This window comes from Pteronotus mesoamericanus, unplaced genomic scaffold, assembly GCF_021234165.1.
Source record: "Pteronotus mesoamericanus isolate MK-2021 breed Mesoamerican mustached bat unplaced genomic scaffold, CSHL_Meso_final scaffold_31, whole genome shotgun sequence".
Lineage (NCBI taxonomy): Eukaryota > Metazoa > Chordata > Mammalia > Chiroptera > Mormoopidae > Pteronotus > Pteronotus mesoamericanus.
This window is the reverse complement of record NW_026555312.1, coordinates 26,374,883-26,397,115: the sequence shown is the minus strand read 5'-3', so window position 1 is coordinate 26,397,115 and position 22,233 is coordinate 26,374,883. Positions and strand designations below refer to the sequence as shown.

General features: G+C 38.2%; 2 protein-coding genes across 4 annotated transcripts in view; one reads left to right on the top strand and one right to left on the bottom strand.

The window, feature by feature from the left end:
* MAK (male germ cell associated kinase) overlaps positions 1 to 22,233 on the top strand; it is a 90,810-nt gene that overhangs the window by 25,984 nt on the left and 42,593 nt on the right. For all 3 annotated transcript variants that reach the window (XM_054592113.1, XM_054592112.1, XM_054592111.1), the window contains exons 6-7: positions 16,773 to 16,944; positions 20,864 to 21,031. In XM_054592113.1, coding sequence (XP_054448088.1) covers positions 16,773 to 16,944; positions 20,864 to 21,031 — 340 coding nt within the window. The remainder of the gene's footprint in view (positions 1 to 16,772; positions 16,945 to 20,863; positions 21,032 to 22,233) is intronic.
* LOC129085690 (protein YIPF5-like) lies at positions 1,729 to 2,211 on the bottom strand. The gene has a single exon (XM_054592114.1). It carries the CDS (start codon positions 2,209 to 2,211, stop codon positions 1,729 to 1,731), a length of 483 nt encoding a protein of 160 aa, XP_054448089.1.

Sequence of the window (22,233 nt, the reverse complement as noted above, 5' to 3'; positions counted from 1 at the left end):
GTCTTCCCTCTTCTTGAAATTTTTGGAGTAGTTTGAAAATGATAGGAGTTAATTCTTCTTTGACTGTTTGGTAAAATTCACCTCTGAAGCCATCTGGTCCAGGGTTTTTGTGTGCAGGGAGTTTTTTGATCACTGTTTCAATTTCACCAGTTATTATGGGTCTATTCAGGCTTTCTCCTTCTTGATTCAGTTTTGGGAGACTGTATGTTTCTAGAAATTTATCCATTTTGCCCAGGTTATCCACCTTCTTGGCTTATAGTTGTTCATAGTCATTTTTTACAATTCTTTGTATTTATGTGGTATTGGTTGTTACTTCTTTTTCATTTCTGATATTATTTATTTGGGTCATTCATTTTTTTTCTCAATGAGTCTGGTTAAAGGTTTGTCAATTTTGTTTATCTTTTCAAAGAACCAGTGCCTGGATTTGTTGATGTTTTGAATTGTTTTTTTAGTCTCTATGTCATTTGTTCCTGCTCTAGTATTATTTCCTTCCTTCTACTTGCTCTGGGCTTTGTTTGTTGTTCTTCAGTTCTTTTTAGATGTAGGGATAGCTGTTTATTTGAGATTTTTCTGTCCTATTTACATAGGCTTGTATTACTGTGAACTTCCCTCTCAAGACTGTCTTTGCTGTGTCCCATAGGTTTTGGATTGTTGTGCATTCATTTTCATTTGTTTTGAGATAATTTTTTCATTTCTTCTTTGATCTCATTGCTAACCCATTCACTATTCATAACATGTTATTCAGCCCCCATGTATTTGAATGTTGCCATGTATTTGAGGTTGTTTTCTAGTTTCACCCATTGCAATCTAAGACACTTGATACGATTTCAGTTTTCTTGAATTTGTTGAAATTTGTTTTGTGTTCTTCCATGTGATCTATGTTTGAAAATGATCCATGTGTTTTTTTTAATTGGAAAAATTTTAGTAAGCATTAAATGCACTTTACATTGATAACTGCAATACTGAAACTGACATTTTCTTTTTCCTGGGAAACATGGAGATCCAACTATGAGCATTAATGTGACAAGTGTTGGACACTGTGGTTTAGATAATGCTAATATCTAAACAGGTGTTAACATTTCTCCAATAAGGCAGACTGTGAACATCTGTATCATTGAATTTTAGCAAAGAGTCCCTGAAATAATTTAAAGGAATGCCACATTTTTGAAATGCAAACTCATAAACTCTACAGTGGGATCACTTTTTTACTTGACATGCATCTGATTTAAGAATAGAGGCAGTTTTTCTTTCCTCACCCCTTGGAAAAATATTTCTGCAATAAGTCTTGTGTCTTCTTTACTATGGGTTGTTTTTAAGAAAGATTATCAAGTCTGTGTTTAGTTTCCCACAGTTGATGAAAATCTGTCAAAAATATAATATAATTTAAGAGAAATGTTTTTCAAAGACTATAGGAAAGAAATAGCACTTATTACTTGTATAATCACAAAACACTTAAAGCTAATCATATTGCAGGTAAATCCAACATAGTATTCACAAGTCCTATAAAAGTGAACAAAAGATAGGTGTTTACTTCCATTGCTCCAGTAGTCAAATGTTACATCTGCATGAGTGTTGCACTGTAGCAGTGTGCTGGTCTGATTTAGGAGTTCAAAGTCTTTTTGGTGTGTTTGGCCCAATGGTGTGCACACCCCAGATAAATTCTGTTTAAAAAACTGAAATTAGGGCAAAGACTCCATAAAGCAAAGCACAAGGATATGCTACTGGAAGTTACTGTCCTTCCATGGCTAATGCAGAAATAAAAATCTTGAAAGCAGAAAAACTACACCATTCAATAATTCCAGCAGTGAGAATGATTCCTACCATTCCTTGAAAAGAAAATATCAGTGCAAAGCTGGAAAGTGGGATCATGGGAAGAAGACAATATCCAAGGACACTTACCACACAAGAAAATGCAACCCCTGTCATATTTATTAAGTTTAATAAACAAAACATTCCTAGACATCCGATTGCACTGATCCTATTTACATAGCCAAACTGGGTTTTGCCAGCCAGTAACAACGTAGCTCGAAAGGCAAGGCAAAAAACCATCAGTCCTGCCAGGTCAGTCTCATTCATGATGCTGCCATCTGTTACTTTTAATGGATGTGATACTGTTAGTGTTTTTTGCCAGATGTGGTCAAAATTGATACCTAATTTTGCTATAGGATCCTCCACTTCCTCCATAATCATAGGACTGCTGTGATTGGTCATCGATGCTGTAACTTGTCTGGTGAAATCTGTGTTTAAGTTAACAAAGCCCGACATTGCAAATGACCAAATGCAGAGGCAACGGCAGCACCTACCCCAGCGCCAGATAATCCCAAGAACACAGTTTAATATGCATTTGTAAGTAATGTATACTTTGCTTCTTTGGGGTGAAATTCTCTGTAAATATCAATTAAGTCCATTTGATCTAGAGTGTCGTTCAATGCCACTGTATCCTTGTTGATTTTTTTGTTTGGACAGCCTACCCATTGTTGACAGTGGGGTGTTAAAATTCCCTACAATGACTGTATTGCTGTCGATCTCTTGCTTACAGTCCTCCAAGGTTTTCCTTATATATTTAGCTGCTCCTAGATTGGGTGCATATATGTTTACAAGGACTATATCCTCTTGTTGGACTACTACGTTAAGTGTTATATAGTGACCTTCATTGTCTCTTCTTATGGCCTTTGTTTTTAAGTCTCTTTTGCCTGATATAAGTACTGGCACCCCAGCCTTTTTTCCTTTTCATTTGCTTGGAATGTATTTTTCCATCCCTTTACTTTCAGCCTGTGTAGATTTTTTGTTCTGAGATGGGGCTCTTGTAGACAGTATATATGCAGGTGTTGTTTCCTTATGCATTCAGCTATCCTGTACCTTTTGATTGGAGCATTTAATCCATTTACATTTAAGTTTATTATTGATAGGTATTTATCCGTTGCCATTTTTTCCCTTTGTAACTGTGTCCTCCCGCCTCTTTTTTGTTCATCTTCTTAAAGCATTCCCTTTAGCATCTCTTGCAGTGCTGGCTTGGTGGCAGTGTACTCTTTTAGTCTTTTTCTTTCTTTCTTTCTTTTTTTTGTCTGGGAAGCTCCTTATTTCACCTTCCATTTTAAATGAGAGTCTTCTTGGGCAGAGTAGTCTTGGTTGCAGGTCGTTGCTTTCCTTACTTGGACTATTTCTTGCCATTCCCTTCTGGATTAGAGTGCCTCTGTTGAGAAATCAGCTGATAGCCTTAATGGAGATCCCTTATATGTCACTTGCTGTTTCATCCTTGCTGCATTTATGATTCTCTCTTTGTTTTTAAATTTTGCCATTTTAATTATGATGTGTCTTAGACTGGGCCTCTTTTGATTCATCTTCATTGGTACCCTCTGTGCTTCCTGGGCTTATGTGACTTTTTCCCTCACCAAGTTATGGGAGTTTTCTGTCATTTTTTCAGAGAGATTTTTCTATCCCTCAACCCTTTTCTTCTTCTCGTATCCCTATATGCAATTATTTTTATATTTCATGTTTTGCGGCAGTTCCCTCAAACTATCTTGGTTCGTTTAGAGTCGTTTTTCTTTTCTTTTCTTTTTTTTTTTTTGCTCTGACTAAGAGTTTTTTCCTACCTTGCTTTCCAACTTGCTGATTTGATCCTCTCCTTCATCTAGCCTGCTTTTAATTCCTTCTAGTGTATTCTTCATTTCCTCCTTGTTCTTATTCATAGTTTGTATATCCTTTTTAATGCTGGTGTAGTTCCCACTAAGGTCCTTGTAGCTCCCATAAAGTTCCTTGTATTTCTCACTGAGTTCCTTGAGCATCCTTATAATTATTACTTCGAACTCTATGTCTGATGGATTGCTTGCATCAATTTTATGTAGCCCTCTTTCTGGGGATTCCTCTTTTTCTATTTTGGGGGTATTTTTTCTTTGTATCCCAATTTTAGGTGATTCTTTTTGTTTGTTTCTGCTGTTAGATTGATCTACTTTGGCCCCTGTCTTCATGGAGCATCTTTCTGTTGTTGGAGACATGTGAGACTCAGTGGTATAGTCTTCTTGATCTCCACAGCTGGATGCTACAAGGATGCCCTTTATGCAGTTTATTTGGGTTCTCTTGTTTAAATTGGGTTTTGGTTGCTCTAGGCTCATTTGTTGATGGGTTCTCTCTTCTGCCGGGCTGACGGTCACAATCCTCACCATGTCTTATGTGTGCTTGTACAGTTGCTGCCAGAATAAAACAAAACAACCCAGCAAATAAAACTGACACTAGCTAAAATAACCACCAACCACAATATCAACAACAATTGAGCAAAGATTAATAAATGTGGAAAGAGAATAAGAATATTATAAGAAAGTAAAAAATAATATGAGGTGACTAACAGAACAAAAAATTATTTTGAGAGGGTAGAAGGAGGAGAAATAATAATAGTGGGAAGTAGAAGGAAGGTGAAGAAAGGGAGAAAATAAATTTTACAATGTAAATAAAAAAGTGAGGGACTGGGGCAAAATGGAATAAGAAAAGGGAAGAATATAATATGAGTTTTGAAATTAAAAACAAAGTGGAAAAATAGAAACCAAATTGAAAAAAAAATACCCACTACTGCAATATCCACAACAAATGAGCAAAGATTAATAAAAATGGAAAGAGATTAAGAATATTTTAAGAAAGAAAAGAGAAAAAGATTCTGGGATGTCTAAAGAGAAGAAAATGATTTTGAGAGGGAAGAAGGACAAGAAATAATAAATGTAAGGATTAGAAACCAGGCTAAAAATAGGATATAATAAAGTTTAAAGTGTGCATAAGAAAGGGCCAGAGGAAGGCAAAATAGAGTAGAACAGGGGAACAGGACAGTATAAGATTTGAAATTAAAAAATGATGAACATCTTCATACTTTATACACTGCAACCAGTACTAAAAATTGCACACTTCTGGTCATGATGGCAGCGTAGGCAGACGTGGCTCACCTCTTTGCACAACCACATCAAAATTACAACTAAAATGTAGAACAGCCATCACTCAGGACCATCAGAAATCAGGTTGAATGGAAGTCTGACAACTTACTACACAATGAAAGAAAGCACATCCATCCAGACTAGTAGGTGGGGCACAGATGTGGAACGGGCTGGTCCCTCACCCCCATGTGGTGGATAAAAATTCAAGGGGGATATCTCAGGAGTGAGGAGTCCCAACCCCACACCAGGTCTCCCAGGCCAGGGTTCCAGTGGCAGGAAGATAAGTCCCTACAACTTCTGGCTGCAAAAACCAGCAGGGATGGAATTGGTGGAAGAAACTTCTGGAGGCCCAAGAAGTTGCTCTTGAAGAAGCCACACACGGACTCACCTACTCAGACTCACTCCCTCTGAGCTCTAGCACTGGGGTAGCAGCTTGAAAGGCACCAGTGGCAAAAGGGAGGAACTGAAGTGTCTGGCGTCAAGGCAAGCAGAGGCCATTGTCCCTTTTTTAACCCTCCCCCTACAGGGCTAGCAAGCCGGTCCCATATCTGAGACTCCATCAACCTAGCTAACAGTGTTTGACCCACCTTGGAGATCCCCAGACTCTGCCCCACCCATCCTATGGTGCTGCTCTTCCATATGATTGGCTGGTCTTGGCTCACGCTTCACAGATTCCTAAATCCTCGCAAACAAGCAACAACAGGCCTCAGTGAGCTGCCAGGCCCAGCACTAGCAGCAGCCAGCCTAGATTCACAGCTTGGCTTTGCCTGGGAATCTCCAAGCCCAGCACTAGTAGCACAAGAAAAAAGATTACGAGATGTCTCAAGGAAAGAAAATGATTTTGAGAGGGAAGAGGGAAAAGAGGGAAAAGAAATAATAAATGTAAGGATTAGAAACCAGGCTAGAAAAAGTACATAATAAAATTTATTACCATCTCAGATTGCTTTGTGGCTCAGGCAGAGTGGTCTCTGGCAAAACACGGGTGAAAACTGACTTTGGCCTCAACACCCAGGAAAACACCAGGGCCAGCACACCCCGTGGACAGCTACAGACCACCTTGGAGCAACACCACTGTCCCTGCACTGGTCCTCCACAGAGGGCAGATGTTGGTGGTCAGTGGTCACAGCCAAACCTTGCAGCTGACTGACCTGGATAAATCCCTCCCATTGATCTGCCAACAGCAACCAGGGATCAACTACAAGAGGAGGGTGTGCTCAGCCCACAGGAAGGGCTCATGCTGGGTGATAGGGGAAGCTGTGCCACTGGACCCTACAGGATACCTACTACATTAGGCTACATGACCAAGACACGGAGTCAAAGAAGCTGTACCTAATACATAGAAACAACCACAAGGAGGCTGTCAAAACAAGGAGACAAACATGGCCCAAATGAAAGAACAAGTCAAAAGGTTAGAAAAAGAACTAAATAAAATGGAGATAAGCAATCTATCAGATGCAGAGTTCAAAACACTGTTTATAAGGATGCTCAAGGAACTTAGTGAGGACCTCAGCAGCATAAAAAAGACTTCGTCAGAAATCAAAGATACACTAATTGAAATAAAGAACAGCTTACAGGGAAACAACATAGTGGATGAAGCCAAGAATCAAATCAATGATTTGGAACAAAAGGAAGCAAAAAAAAAACACCCAATCAGAACAACAAGGAGAAAAAAGAATGCAAAAAAAAAAAAAATGAGGATAGTATATAGGCAGCCTCTGGGACAACTTCAAGAGGTCCAATGTTGGCATCACAGGGGTGCCAGAAGAAGAAGAGAAAGAGAAAGAAACCGGAAATCTGTTTGAAAAAGTAATGAAAGAAAACTTCCCTAATCTGGTGAAGGAAATGACCATGCAAGTCCAGGAAGCCAAGAGTCCCAAACAAGATGGATGCAAAGAGGCCCACTCCAAGACGCATCATAATTAAAAAGCCAAAGTTTAAAGGTAAAGAGAGAATCTTAAAAGCAGCAAGAGGAAAGCAGTTAGCTGCCTCCAATGGAGTTCCCATAAGACTGTCAACTGGTATCTCAAAAGAAACTCTGGAGGAGAATCAAGATGGTGGAGGAGTGAGTGTTAGTCACACTGACTTCCTCCCAGACCAACCTGTAATTACAACTAAATTGTGGAAAAATCATCTGGAACAAACAACTGAACAATAGAGAGAGGGGAGCCTTGTAACTTCGGAGACAGAAGAATTGGCTTTGGCACAATCTAACAGGTAAGGAGTGTGGTAGACTCGAGAAGGAGGGCAGGGTGCCCACGGGCAACAGCACCAGAGGGATATTGAAATGGCCAGTTGGATCCCCCTGAGAAGAGCAGGGTGTAAATCAGAAGTGGGGATCTCTAGCCCACAGCACCAGAGCCTAAAAAGTTCACATAAAACAGCCAGCTGCAAAAAGTGGTAGGGTTTCTCTCTGCCGGAGACAGGCGGATGGAGATGCAAAGAACTGTTTAAAGGGCCAACTCATAAATTTTTATTTGCAGCCACTTACCCTGGCCTCTGGCAAAGGCAGGGCAGAGTGGACTAGAGGTGCCTGAGGAGGGACTGGGCAAGGAGGCTTTGGGAGAGAACTGAGAGAGTAAGTAGCGGGCTGGATCTCAGTGCTGACTCATCCCCCATGTGGCAGCAGCCATCTTGGTCTGGCAGAGACCATGCCCCATGAGCAGCACCAGCATCAAAGGACCCAATAGACCCACCCCCAGGTGGGATCTACCCCGCCCTGTGCTGTCTAGGCCGTCTGCTGAGTGCAGAGTGGCAGCCACAGAAGAAGATCCCTGGTTAAAGGGGACGCAGGGAGGTCTGGCGATACTTGAGGAGAGACCGGAGACAGAGGCTTTGGGGAGAGAACAGAGAGAGTAGCTGTCGGAATCCCAGTGCTGACTCCTCCCCCATATGCACCAGTGTCAGAGGACCTAATAACCCCGCCCCTAGGAGGGAGTCCAGCCTGCCCTGAGCTGTCTAAGTCAGCCTGCTGAGTGCAGAGTGACTAGATTAACAGCTGAAGGAGATAGCCACAGACAGTAGATTCCTAGAAGTCTCAAACAGATTGCCTAAAGTCAGACAGGTCAACATCTGACATCATCAGAGAGCAGATCCAGAAAGTAAAAACAGCGGTCTCCAACCATAGAGGTTCACACCACAAAGTCAGGAAATCGAGACAGATCAACTTAAGAATCAGAAGCAAAAGAGAAGAGTCTCACAAATAATGGGAAGACAAAGAAATACGCCCCACTCGAAAGGAAACGTGGAATCCCCACAAAGAGAACTCAGTGAAATAGAAGCAATAAACTATCAGATATTGAGTACCAAACAATGGTTTTAAGGAAGCTCAATGAGCTCAGTGAGCTCAGAGAGAATTACCAAAAACTACAGGGAAACTATGAGGAACTTACTGCAAACTATATCTGCATGAAAAAGGACATAGAAACTATCAATAAGAGACAAGAGGGAATGAAGAACACAATTTCTGAATTGAAGAACACAGTAGAAGGAATCCAAAGCAGGCTAGATGAAGTAGAGGACCAAATCAGCGAGCTGGAGAACAAGATAGAAAAAAGCTCCCAGGAAGAGCAAGAAAATGAAAAAAGAATCAAAAAGAATGAAGAGACATTTAGGGAAATGCAGGACAACCTGAAATGTAATAATATCCGTATAATAGGGATACCAGAAGGAGAAGAGGATGTGGATGGGACAGAGAACCTGTTTGAAAAAGTAATGATAGAAAACTTCCCAAATTGGAGGAGAGAAAAAGTCACACAAGTCCAGGAAGCACAGAGGGTCCCATTCAAGAGGAGCCCAAAGAGGCCCACTCCAAGACACATCCTCATTAAAATGGCAAATATCAAAGACAAACAGAGAATCCTAAAGGCAGCAAGGGAGAAAGAAACAGGTAGTAACATAGAAGGGAGCCCCGATACAGCTAGCAGCTGACTTCTCAACAGAAACACTGCACGCCAGAAGGGAGTGGCAAGAAATATGCCAAGTCAGGAAAAGCAAAGGCCTGCAACCAAGGCTGCTCTACCCAGCAAGGCTCTCAATTAAAATGGAAGGTGAAATAAGGAGTTTCCCAGACAAAAGAAGGCTAAAAGAATACACCTCCACCAAACCAGCTATGTAAAGTATGCTAAAGGGGCTGCTTTAGGATGAAGAAAAAATTTCTATGAATACCCACTTCCTTTCAGAGTTGCCAATACTTGATAGTACCAAAGTTTTTAATACTCATTAATCTGATTGTGACAATGATGTGTTATTTTAATTGTTCCTTCATTATTTGTTGAAACTAAACCTGTTTTAGTATGTTTCTTGCCTATATCTATTATTTTTTTAAAAAAAGCTTTAAATGACTTTTTGGTATTCTTTATCCATTTATTGATAAAAGGTTTGTAGAACTTTTTTCCCTAAAAATAAAAAAACCTATTGACCATGTTTTAGATGTGTTGCAAAACTTCTCTATTCTATTCTTTGTCATTTAACCTTTTTATATGTATATATTACTATATAGTTAAATGTTTAATATAGTCATATTGTCAATATTTACTTTATAGCTTCTGGGGTTGAATATTTTACTTCAAGTCATGAAAAATATTAGTTCTATTTTCTTCTAAAATTCCTTAGTTTCTACATATTGATTTTTAACTCACTTGAATATTTCTTGTATAATGTGTGAAATAGGGTTCTATATTTGTTTTATTTCAAGTAATACTGGTCCATGCACCTTATTTGTTGAATAAGCCTTATTTTACCCATTGATTTGAAATATCAACTTAACCATATATTACACTGTCAGACAGATATATACCTTTGTCTCTAGAATGCTCATTATAGTTCATTGATCAACTTGATTATTTTGGTGCATGTGTCATGTTTTAACTGCTGAGACTTTATAATGGTTTTAAATTTTTTAATATTTTATAATTAACTTTGACAGTTAAAAAAATAAATAAAGTCAATATACATTTAAGAAAAAAAGAGAGAGAGAGAGGTGAAACTTCTAACTTTTGCAATAACATGAATGGAACTGGAGAATATTAAGCTAAGTGAAATAAGCCAGTTGATTAAAGACAAATACCGTATGATTTCACCTATAAGTGGACTCTATTCAACAAAATAAGCTAATGAACAAAATAAACCACAAGCATGGAGACATGGAGCAAACTGAAAGTGACCAGAGAGAATGGGGAAAGAGGACAAAGATGGTAAGAAGGAGAAGGGACTAGACAAAGAACATTTATGAATGACCCATGGACATGGACAACAGAGTGGGAATTGACTGTGGGAGTGGGGCGTAGGGGTGGGATGGGTGGAGGGGTGTAAAGGGGTAAAAACCGAGACAACTGTAATAGAATAAACATGATTTAAATTTAATAATAAAAGAAAATGCAAAAAAATAAATTAAAAAAAACCAAACACTGCAGGCTAGAAGAGATTGGCAAGAAATATTCAAAGTCATGAAAAGCGGGGTACTACAGCCAAGATTGCTCTACCCAGCAAAGCTGTCATTTAGAATCAAAGGGTAGATAAAGAGCTTTCCAGACAAGAAAAAACTAAAGGTGTTCATCCTCACCACACTGTTATTACATGAAATGTTGAAGGGACTTATTTAAAAGAAAGAGGAAGATCAAAACTTTGAACAATAAAATGGCAAAAAATACATACATATCAACAACTGAATCTAAAAAACAAACTAAGAAAGCAAGAAAAACAGAGACAGAATCATGGCTACGGAGAGTGTTTTGTTGGCTGCCAGAAGGGAGGAGTGTGTGGGGGCCTGGGTGAAGAGGTGAGGGGATTAAGAACTACATATAGGTAGTTACAGAAAAGCCATGGGGATGTAAAGTAGAGTACAGGAAATGGAGTAGCCAAAGAACTTACATGCATGGCCCATGGACATGAACAATGGTGGGGGGATTGCCTGAGGGAGTGGGGTTGCTGGGTGGATGGGGACCAAAGGGTAAACATCATGACAACTGTAATAGATAGCATAGTGAATCATACGTAATTTTAAAAATAAAAGTACAATGTCCTCTACAAATACTGACTGTTTTACTTTTTCCTTTCCTGTTTGGTGCCTTTTTTTCTTCCTATTTATTAATTTTTTTTTTTTTTTAGAGAAAAAGACATCTATTTGTTATCATGCTTAGATATGCATTCATTGGCTGTTTTTTGTATCTGCCCTTACCAGAGGTCAGATACCTGTAACTGCAGAGCATTGAGGAAAAGCTCTAACTGACTGAGCTACTCTGCTAGGGCTTTTGTATTTCTTCTTGTCTGATAGCTGTGGCTAGGACTTCCAGTGCAATGTTGAGTAAGGGTGGTGAAAGTGGACATCCCTGTCTTGTTCCTGATCTTAAGAGAAACACTTGTATTTTTCCCATTGAATATTATATTGACTTTGGGTTTTTATATGTGGACTTTATTATGTTTAGGTATGTTCCCTCTATTCCACTTTGCTGAGAGTTCTTATCATAAATAGGTGCTGGATTTTATGAAATGCTTCTTTTCCCATATCTGTTGATATGATCATGTGATTTTTATCCTTCATTTTGTTCATGTGGTGTATGTATCACATTTATTGATCTGTGGGTATTGTACCAACCTTGCATTCCTGGAATAAATCCCAGCTGATCATGGTGTATGATCATTTCAATGTATTACTGGTTCCTGTTTGCTAATAATTTTGTTGAGGATTTTAGCATCTACGTTTATCAGGGATATTGGCCTATAATTATCTTTCTTTGTAGTGTCTTTACCTAGTTTTGGAATTAACATAATGCTGGCCTTGGAAAATGAGCTTGGGTGTCTGCTGAATTCTTGGATTTTTTGGAATAGTTTGAGAAGTGTGTTAGTTCTTCTGTGAATGTTTGGTAAAATTATCCTGTGAAGCCATCTGGTCCAGGACTTTTGTTTGTTGGGGGTTCTTTGATTATTGCTCTGTTTCACTTGTAATTTTTCTATTCAGACTTTCTGATTATTCCTGATTGAGTTTTTGGAAGATTTTATGTGTGTAGGAATTTATCCAGTTTTCCCACATTGTCCAATTTGTTGGCATACACTTGTTCATAAGATTTTCTTCAATCCCTAGTATTTCTGTGGAGTCAGGTGTTACCTTTTTCATTTTTGATTTTGGGTCTTCTCTCTTTTTTTATTAATGAGTCTGCTTAAAGGTTTGTCCATCTTGTTATCTTTACAAAGAAGCAGCTCTTGGTATCATTGATCTTTTTTATTGTTATTTTTTAGTCTATTTTGTGTATTTCTGCTCTGATCTTTGTTTCTTTTCTTCTACTCATGTTGGGCTTTTTTTTGCTATTCTTTATCAAGTTTTCTTTTCTAGATATGAAAAGTAAGTGATTGACTATGAATGTATAAGCTTCTTTAGTCAAGGTAGAACTTTGCAATTAGACAGTCTAGTTTTAAATGAGTATCTTTGAATGTTTGAAACAGAATAATCAGCTACCTTATTTCTAATAGTAATTTGATTTTTTTTCATTGCAATCCATAGAAACAAAAATAAAGTTTCTGGAAGTTCTTTCTAAGAAAGGTGAAATGCTATTGTAATTTCAGTTAAAAAGTTCAACATTGCAGTGATATTACAAATGTAAATTTAAGTGGAGCACAGCATCATAAAACCAGTGTTCTTTATAAATGAAGAAAGCTAGAATGATTGCATATCAATTTTGTAACTGTATCTAAATAAGCTAACTTCCTTTTTCTTAATATATCAGATAGCACTCATTTCCATCGGCAGTTAAATCTGTGTCAGACCAATCAAAATATAAGTCACAGTTGTCAGAATTTACACTTTATATTTACACACATATAGAGAGTCACTGAACTACAGAATTTTTTGGTGACATTGATGTTGACTACAAAAAAATATACTTCAGTGCAGCATGTGCTTTATCTATTTGCTATCACTCAGATTTTATTTTATTTATTATTTTTTGATATATATTTTATTGATTATGCTATTACAGTTTGTCCTCCTTTTTTTCTCCCCTTTATTCACCTCCACCCTGCTCTGCCCCTTTCCCCCAGCATTCCCCCTGCATAGCTCATGTCCATGGGTCATACATCTAAGTTCTTGGGCTTTTCCACTCCCTATACTGTTCTTAACCACACCCTGCCTATTTTGTACTTACTATTTATGCTGCCTATTCGCTGTACCTTTTCCCCTATTCTTTCCCCCTTCCCTCTCCTCTGATCTCCATTTCTGTGATTCTGTTACTGTTCTAGTTGTTTGCTTAGTTTGTTTTTGTTTTTATTTTACGTTCAGTTGTTGATAGTTGTGATTTTTGTTATCATTTTACTGTTCAGAGTCTTTGATCATCTTCTTTTTCTTAGATAAGTCCCTTTCTTATAACATTTCATATACTTATGGCTTGGTGATGATGAACTCCTTCAACATGACTTATCTGGGAAGCACTTTATCTACCCTTTATCCACTCTAAATGATAGCTTTGCTGGACAGAGTAATCTTGGATATAGGTCCTTGCTTCTCATGACTTTGAATACTTCTTGCCAGCCCCTTCTTGCCTGCAAAGTATCTTTGGAGAAACCAGCTGATAGTCTTACAGGAACTCCTTTGCAAGTAACTGTCTCCTTTTCTCTTGCTGCTTTTAAGATTCTCTCCTTATCTTTAATCTTGAGTAACTTAATTATGATGTGCCTTGGTGTGTGCTTCCTTGGGTCCAACTCCTTTGGGACTCTCTGAGCTTCCTGGATCTCCCGGAAGTCTATGTCCTTGGCCAGATTGGGGAAGTTCTCCTTCGTTATTTGTTCAAATAAGTTTTCAATTTCTTGCTCTTCCTCTTCTCCTTCTGGCACCCCTGTGATTCGCATGTTGGATCACTTAAAGTTCTCCCAGAGGTTCCTAAGCCTCTCCCAATTGTTTTGAATTCTTGTTTCTTTATTCTGTTCTGGTTGAATGTTTATCTCTTCCTTCTGCTCCAAGTGGTTGATTTGAGTCCCGATTTCCTTCCCTTTACTGTTGGTTCCCTGTATATTTTTCTTTCACTTTGCATAGCCTTTGATTTTCCCTCCATTTTTGCGAACATACTCAACCAATTCAGTGAGCATCCAGATTACCAGTGTTTTGAACTGTGCATCTGATAGGTTGCCTATCTGTTCATCGCTTAGTTCTATTTTTGGAGCTTTGATCTGTCCTTTCATTTGGGCCATATTTCCATGTCTCATCATGCCTGTTATGTGGGAGGGGCAGAGCCTTAGGTATTCACCAGGGCTAGGCAACCCAGGTCACTGAGTTGTGACACTGTGTGTAGGGGAGGGTACCAAGAGGGATCAGTGCCACTTGCCCCGCTCTCTGCCACCTTTCAGTCACTTTCTCGCTGCCCACAAGCAAAGTGGGCTTTTCTAGTGCTTATTCCCAGATGGGTGGGTTTGTGTACATTCTAGGATCCCGTGAGTCTCTCCAGCAGACTCTCCTGTGAAGCTATGAGTTTCTCCTGCCATCACAAGCCCCTTAACATTTACCTCCAGGGGCTTTGAGTCTTTCTTTTCCCATGCTGGAACCTTGGATTTCATGGTCTGTCTCCTTCCCCAGCTGTTCCTCATGCTTTATCTGCATGTAAATGTGGGAACACCTGGTCTGCCAGGCACCTCCTTGCACACCCAGTCTTCCAGCTGCCACCCTGATGCATGTCCTCTGCGCCCCAGCTGTCCATCTTCACCCCTCCTACTGGTCTGGATGAATGTTTCTTCTTTAACTCCTTGGTTGTTGGACTTCCATATAGTTTGATTTTCTGGCAGTTCCGGTTATTTTTCATTTTTAAATTTGTTGTCCTTCTTTTAGTTTTGTGAGGAGGCAAAGTGTATATACCTATGCCTCCATCTTGGTCGGACATGCTATCACTCAAATTTGAGAATTGTTTGAGCCTTTGAAGAATTACTTGGTAAATCAATTAAAGTGATTGACAATGGTATCTAGCTTCTTTGGAAATAAGTCCTTTATATTATGGCTGCATTTTATTCCAAATCACTTAGAAATCTTTCATCAGAATTTTTGATAAATGGAGTACCAAAAACACAAAATTTTTGAAGTTTATAGAAAATTGTAATTATAAAAAATGATGTTTCCAAACAGGAAGACAATGATTTTTATCCCTACAAATGCAAAGGAGAAATTGAACAAATTAAATGACTAGAGCTCAAACAGTGTACTAGTTTTATTTTTTTAAATGTATAACTAGATTTAGAATATCTCTTCTTGAAGGAAGAACTTTTGAAGGAGTTTCTATTTTCAACTGGGTAAATTTAGGTTCTATACTGAAAGGGAGTTTTAAATTAAGACTTGTTTTCAACATCCAAATTTGGCAAAGCATTCAAAACAATTTTTGTTTCAAAAAACTACTTGTCAAAGCAGGTAATAACAAGTGTTGATAAGGATGTGGTGAAATTGGAACTCTCTAATGTTACTTGTGTGAAAGTAAAATTGTACAAAACAGTCTTGCAGTTCCTCAGTGGTTAAATGTCTAGTTACCATGCGATTGATCCAGCAATTCCACATCTAAGTATGTATACCTAAGAGAAGTTAAAACACTCATCCACACAAAAACTTGTAAGTGAATGTTCATAACAGCAATATACATAATAGCCAAAAAGTGGAAACAACCCAAATGTTCATCAGCTGATGAATGTATAAACAAAATATGGTATGTCAATGCAATGGATTATTTTTGGCACATTTTTTTTTGGAGTACATACCTCATTAACTTTTTTTAAAAATTGAATTTATTTGAGTGACATTGATTAACCAAATTTTACAGGCTTTAGGGGAAGAATTCTACAATACATCATCTGTACACTATATTGTGTGTTCACTGCCCCAAGTTGTTATTTGGCATTTAAATGGGTAAAGTACTAATACACGCTATAATATGGATGAACCCTGGATATATGTTAAGTGTAATAAGCCAGTCACAAAGGACAAGAAGGTATATGGTTACATTGATATGAAATGCCCACAATAGGTAAACCTATAGAGACAGAAAATACATTAGTGTCGGCAGCATAGGGTATATTGGAGAGGTATAGGGTTTCTTTTTGGGATACTGAAAATATTCTAGAATTTAGTGTCATGATGATGCACAAGTCTGTGAATATAGTTAAAACTATTGAATCATACTCTTTTAAACAGATGAATCATATATTATTTGAATTATATCCCAATAAAGTTGTCAAAGAAAGGTACTCTGAACAGAAGCAAAAGGCGATACTGTAAAACATTTGGGCTGAAATATTTACACATTTAAATGCAAAAAAAAAAGAGTTACAGTTGAGACTATTCTCTACCAGGTAAATTTGCTCCTATAGACTATTTTTATCAAGTAAAAATACTGTGAATAAAGTGAGTCAGTTGAGGAAATCAGCATTTTCAAACTGATAAGGATGAAGAAAGGAAAAAACCCCACTACTCAGGGATAATCTTTGTTAATGTTTTGTTCCCTGTCCTTAATATGGATATATCATGGATATAATATTTTGTAAAATTATATACTGTTTCCATTCAGAATATAATTGCTTCCATTCAAAACTCCCCCTTTTTTCTTAATATATCAAATACCACACTTCCATGTTCATTCATTTGAATTCCTGTCATAGGCTATTTGAACATTTCATTTATTTTAGTCTCCAGCCCTACTAATTGTTTGTGGTCTGAGAAAATGTGTGATGTCCAATTTAACCCCAGCACATTGTTCAAATGCCCAATGCACAGAAGTCACTTAATAGCTGTTCCTTGACTGAAATACTTGGTCAAACAGAACAGAATCCTACCGCCACTCCATCGTTGAAACCACAATCAAAATAGTCTGTTGTATTTCGTTTTCTTTTCTATTTTCATAGGTATCGTGCTCCTGAAGTTTTATTAAGATCGTCAGTTTACAGCTCTCCCATTGATGTGTGGGCTGTTGGGAGTATAATGGCTGAACTATATACATTCAGACCACTTTTCCCAGGGACAAGTGAGGTAGATGAAATCTTTAAAATTTGCCAAGTCTTAGGGACTCCAAAAAAAGTAAGTACTCTTGTCCTTAAATTGTTATAACTTCTGATTATTTATAAATTTTGCCTAACTATATGATATTTTTATTTTCAAATAGGTTTATGATTTAATGGTTAATTTCCATGTAATTCTTAATTTTTTTAAAATTGGGGTGGGATGAGGATTATAGGAAGCCAGAGTCCCAATACACTGAAGAAAAAAGATGCTTGCCTTTAAGAACCTAGGGAAAATGCTCCATATTTAGAATTCTATATATTTAACTTTGAGTTGATGACCAACTGACTACTACATAGACATCCTTACTTAAACTCTTACATACTTGCTCTGTGAATTTTCATTAGCATCAACTCATTACCCCAGGTGTCCTGGATTATCCTCTTTAACTTCTCTTTGTTCCCTTTTATATGCCTCCGCCATGGACATATGAGTTCTTGGACTGAATACTTTTCACTTAACTACTACATTTATCTAGATCTTACATTCTGGGATGTACTTAATAAGTTTAAATATATATAATAATATCTTAATTAAATTATTAGGTGCCTATGGTTAACAGTAACTATTTTTTTAAATATTTTATTTATTTACTTTTAGAGAGGGGAAAGGAGGGAGAAAAAAGGGAGAGAAAATGAATGTGTGGTTGCCTCTCAAGCACCCCCTTCTGGGGACCTGGCCAGCAACCCAGACATGTGCCCTAACTGGGAATTGAACCAGCAACCTTTTGGTTCACAGGCCGGTGCTCAATCCACTGAGTCATACCAGCCAGAGCAAACAGTAACTATTAAAGCTTTTAGATAATTGTCATTTCCTAGCTATGTGAAATTTTTATTTTTTTTAGTCATATTTGATTCACTATGCTATCTATTACAGTTTTCCTAATTTTCCCCACTTTGATCTCATCCACCCAGCACCTCCCATTCTCTCCATCAATCTCCCCACCATTATTCATGTCCATGGGCCATGCATGTAAGTTCTTTGGCTACTCCATTTCCTGTACTCTACTTTACATCCCCATGGATTTTCTGAAACTACCTATATGTAGTTCTTAATCCCCTCACCTCTTCACCCAGGCCCCCACACACTCCTCCCTTCTGGCAGCCAACAAAACACTCTCCGTAGCCATGATTCTGTCTCTGTTTTTCTTGCTTTCTTAGTTTGTTTTTTAGATTCAGTTGTTGATATGTATGTATTTTTTGCCATTTTATTGTTCAAAGTTTTGATCTTCCTCTTTCTTTTAAATAAGTCCCTTCAACATTTCATGTAATAACAGTGTGGTGAGGATGAACACCTTTAGTTTTTTCTTGTCTGGAAAGCTCTTTATCTACCCTTTGATTCTAAATGACAGCTTTGCTGGGTAGAGCAATCTTGGCTGTAGTACCCACTTTTCATGACTTTGAATATTTCTTGCCAATGCCTCCTAGCCTGCAGAGTTTCTTTTGAGATATCAGTTGACAGTCTTATGGGAACTCCATTGGAGGCAGCTAACTGCTTTCCTCTTGCTGCTTTTAAGATTCTCTCTTTACCTTTAAACTTTGGCTTTTTAATTATGATGCGTCTTGGAGTGGGCCTCTTTGCATCCATCTTGTTTGGGACTCTTGGCTTCCTGGACTTGCATGGTCATTTCCTTCACCAGATTAGGGAAGTTTTCTTTCATTACTTTTTCAAACAGATTTCCGGTTTCTTTCTCTTTCTCTTCTTCTTCTGGCACCCCTGTGATGCCAACATTGGACCTCTTGAAGTTGTCCCAGAGGCTGCCTATATACTATCCTCATTTTTTTTTTTTTTTTGCATTCTTTTTTCTCCTTGTTGTTCTGATTGGGTGTTTTTTTTTGCTTCCTTTTGTTCCAAATCATTGATTTGATTCTTGGCTTCATCCACTATGTTGTTTCCCTGTAAGCTGTTCTTTATTTCAATTAGTGTATCTTTGATTTCTGACGAAGTCTTTTTTATGCTGCTGAGGTCCTCACTAAGTTCCTTGAGCATCCTTATAAACAGTGTTTTGAACTCTGCATCTGATAGATTGCTTATCTCCATTTTATTTAGTTCTTTTTCTAACCTTTTGACTTGTTCTTTCATTTGGGCCATGTTTGTCTCCTTGTTTTGACAGCCTCCTTGTGTTTGTTTCTATGTATTAGGTACAGCTTCTTTGACTCCGTGTCTTGGTCATGTAGCCTAATGTAGTAGGTATCCTGTAGGGTCCAGTGGCACAGCTTCCCCTATCACCCAGCATGAGCCCTTCCTGTGGGCTGAGCACACCCTCCTCTTGTAGTTGATCCCTGGTTGCTGTTGGCAGATCAATGGGAGGGATTTATCCAGGTCAGTCAGCTGCAAGGTTTGGCTGTGACCACTGACCACCAACATCTGCCCTCTGTGGAGGACCAGTGCAGGGACAGTGGTGTTGCTCCAAGGTGGTCTGTAGCTGTCCACGGGGTGTGCTGGCCCTGGTGTTTTCCTGGGTGTTGAGGCCAAAGTCAGTTTTCACCCGTGTTTTGCCAGAGACCACTCTGCCTGAGCCACAAAGCAATCTGAGATGGTAATAAATTTTATTATGTACTTTTTCTAGCCTGGTTTCTAATCCTTACATTTATTATTTCTTTTCCCTCTTTTCCCTCTTCCCTCTCAAAATCATTTTCTTTCCTTGAGACATCTCGTAATCTTTTTTCTTGTGCTACTAGTGCTGGGCTTGGAGATTCCCAGGCAAAGCCAAGCTGTGAATCTAGGCTGGCTGCTGCTAGTGCTGGGCCTGGCAGCTCACTGAGGCCTGTTGTTGCTTGTTTGCGAGGATTTAGGAATCTGTGAAGCGTGAGCCAAGACCAGCCAATCATATGGAAGAGCAGCACCATAGGATGGGTGGGGCAGAGTCTGGGGATCTCCAAGGTGGGTCAAACACTGTTAGCTAGGTTGATGGAGTCTCAGATATGGGACCGGCTTGCTAGCCCTGTAGGGGGAGGGTTAAAAAAGGGACAATGGCCTCTGCTTGCCTTGACGCCAGACACTTCAGTTCCTCCCTTTTGCCACTGGTGCCTTTCAAGCTGCTACCCCAGTGCTAGAGCTCAGAGGGAGTGAGTCTGAGTAGGTGAGTCCGTGTGTGGCTTCTTCAAGAGCAACTTCTTGGGCCTCCAGAAGTTTCTTCCACCAATTCCATCCCTGCTGGTTTTTGCAGCCAGAAGTTGTAGGGACTTATCTTCCTGCCACTGGAACCCTGGCCTGGGAGACCTGGTGTGGGGTTGGGACTCCTCACTCCTGAGATATCCCCCTTGAATTTTTATCCACCACATGGGGGTGAGGGACCAGCCCGTTCCACATCTGTGCCCCACCTACTAGTCTGGATGGATGTGCTTTCTTTCATTGTGTAGTAAGTTGTCAGACTTCCATTCAACCTGATTTCTGATGGTCCTGAGTGATGGCTGTTCTACATTTTAGTTGTAATTTTGATGTGGTTGTGCAAAGAGGTGAGCCACGTCTGCCTACGCTGCCATCATGACCAGAAGTGTGCAATTTTTAGCACTGGTTGCAGTGTATAAATTACAATGAGGATCTTTGTCATGATCAGACACTTTGTAAAGCATGTATCTCATTTGTTCAAAGTCACATGAGTGTCATCATCATCATCATCATCCAAATACTAGACAAGTGTTTAATATTTTGAAATTCATAAAAGTGCTTTTTCATGCTTTCCTAACTCTCAGTTCAATGTTATTTTAATACTGTTCGTAGCAATGTATTGTATAGTGGTCTGGTATTTCATTCTTTGGTTTGCAGTCCTGTGTTCAATCCACTGAGCCACCCCCAGCCAGGGCATGGTATTTCATTCTTAAATTCATTTATATGAATCAACTGATTTTCACATGTAAGTGATTTGTATGACTCTGTTTAAATTTATTACTAATATTATTTTTGCTTTCTCTCCACTTACATATTTCTTAAACAGAATGACTGGCCAGAAGGGTACCAGCTTGCATCTGCGATGAATTTCCGTTTTCCTCAGTGTGTTCCTATAAACTTAAAAACTCTTATTCCCAATGCCAGTAATGAAGCTATTCAGCTCATGACTGAAATGTTGAATTGGAATCCAAAAAAACGACCAACAGCAAGCCAGGTAAAGTGAAGCCAAGTATAGTTTTGTTATATTTTAAAGGTTTACAATATCAGTGATATTTCTAATGTAAAGATAAGTGTTTTCTTAACCAGGGTTTCCAGGAAAATAAAGCCGTAAAGCCATAAGGCCCAGTGTATATAATGAATTAATTTCTAGGCATGCAAGCTCCTTTGGAAAATTGCAAAAATAGCCACACCAGTAATTTGATGTTTGTAGTTCAAATGAGCAATGCTATGAAGGTAAGGCTGAATAGATACCGTATTTTGCCATGTATAGTGTGCGCTCTTTTTGCCCAAATTTTTGAGGGATAAATAAGGCCCAAGGTACATTATACATAGGTAGTAATAATTTTGTATCTATATAAATATTTTTAATTCTTTTATTAATGCTTATGTGTTAAAAGTGTAACTGTAGAAAGCAATAAAGATATTTGTATGCAAAATAATACTCTGGAATATGATAATTGGTTTTGTTGAACTTGCAATGAGAGCAGTTTTAGCCAGCGATTCCACGAAATGAAACAAAGAGTGACATGTTGTTATCCACAGAGTGAGTAAGATGCTGATTGTTATCCACTGGATAAGACAGGTGATGCTGACTTTATTACCATGGGGGAGAAATTACACTTTAGGTGGGAGAAATTATTGGAAAATCCCTTGGAAAACATTGAAACAGTTAAAGAAAAGCTTTAAGCTAAAAGTTACTAAATAGAATATTATTATATTAATATATTTATATTCAATATTATAAACATTTATATTTAATATAAATATAATTATATAATATGAATATAAATGAATATAAATATATATTTATATTTAATACTTAACATTATTTATATTTAGTATTGTAAGTATTTGTATTTATATTTATATTCATATAATATAAATATAATTATAATACAAATATAATGTAAATATAAATATATTTAATATTATAAATGTTATAAATATAAGTGTATTTCTATTATATTTCTATTATAATATAATTAAGTATAAATATAGCAGAGCTGCCAAGAGATACTTTGGACCTCCTCCCACAGAGAGTGTCATCAGTTTGTGGAGGCAACAGGAGGAAAAGCTTCTTCAGATGCTGAGATAGAAGAAGGCAATGCAAGGGGAACCTCCGAAGTGGCCGGTTGGAAAAGCAGGAGGTGAAGACCTAGATTCTGGAGCAGCATCAGACTGGGATCTCTGTTTCAA

What these genes read in the sequence shown, in the direction of transcription:
- LOC129085690 (XM_054592114.1), bottom strand. Translation starts at nt 2,211, where the DNA reads ATGACCAATCACAGCAGTCCTATGATTATGGAGGAAGTGGAGGATCCT.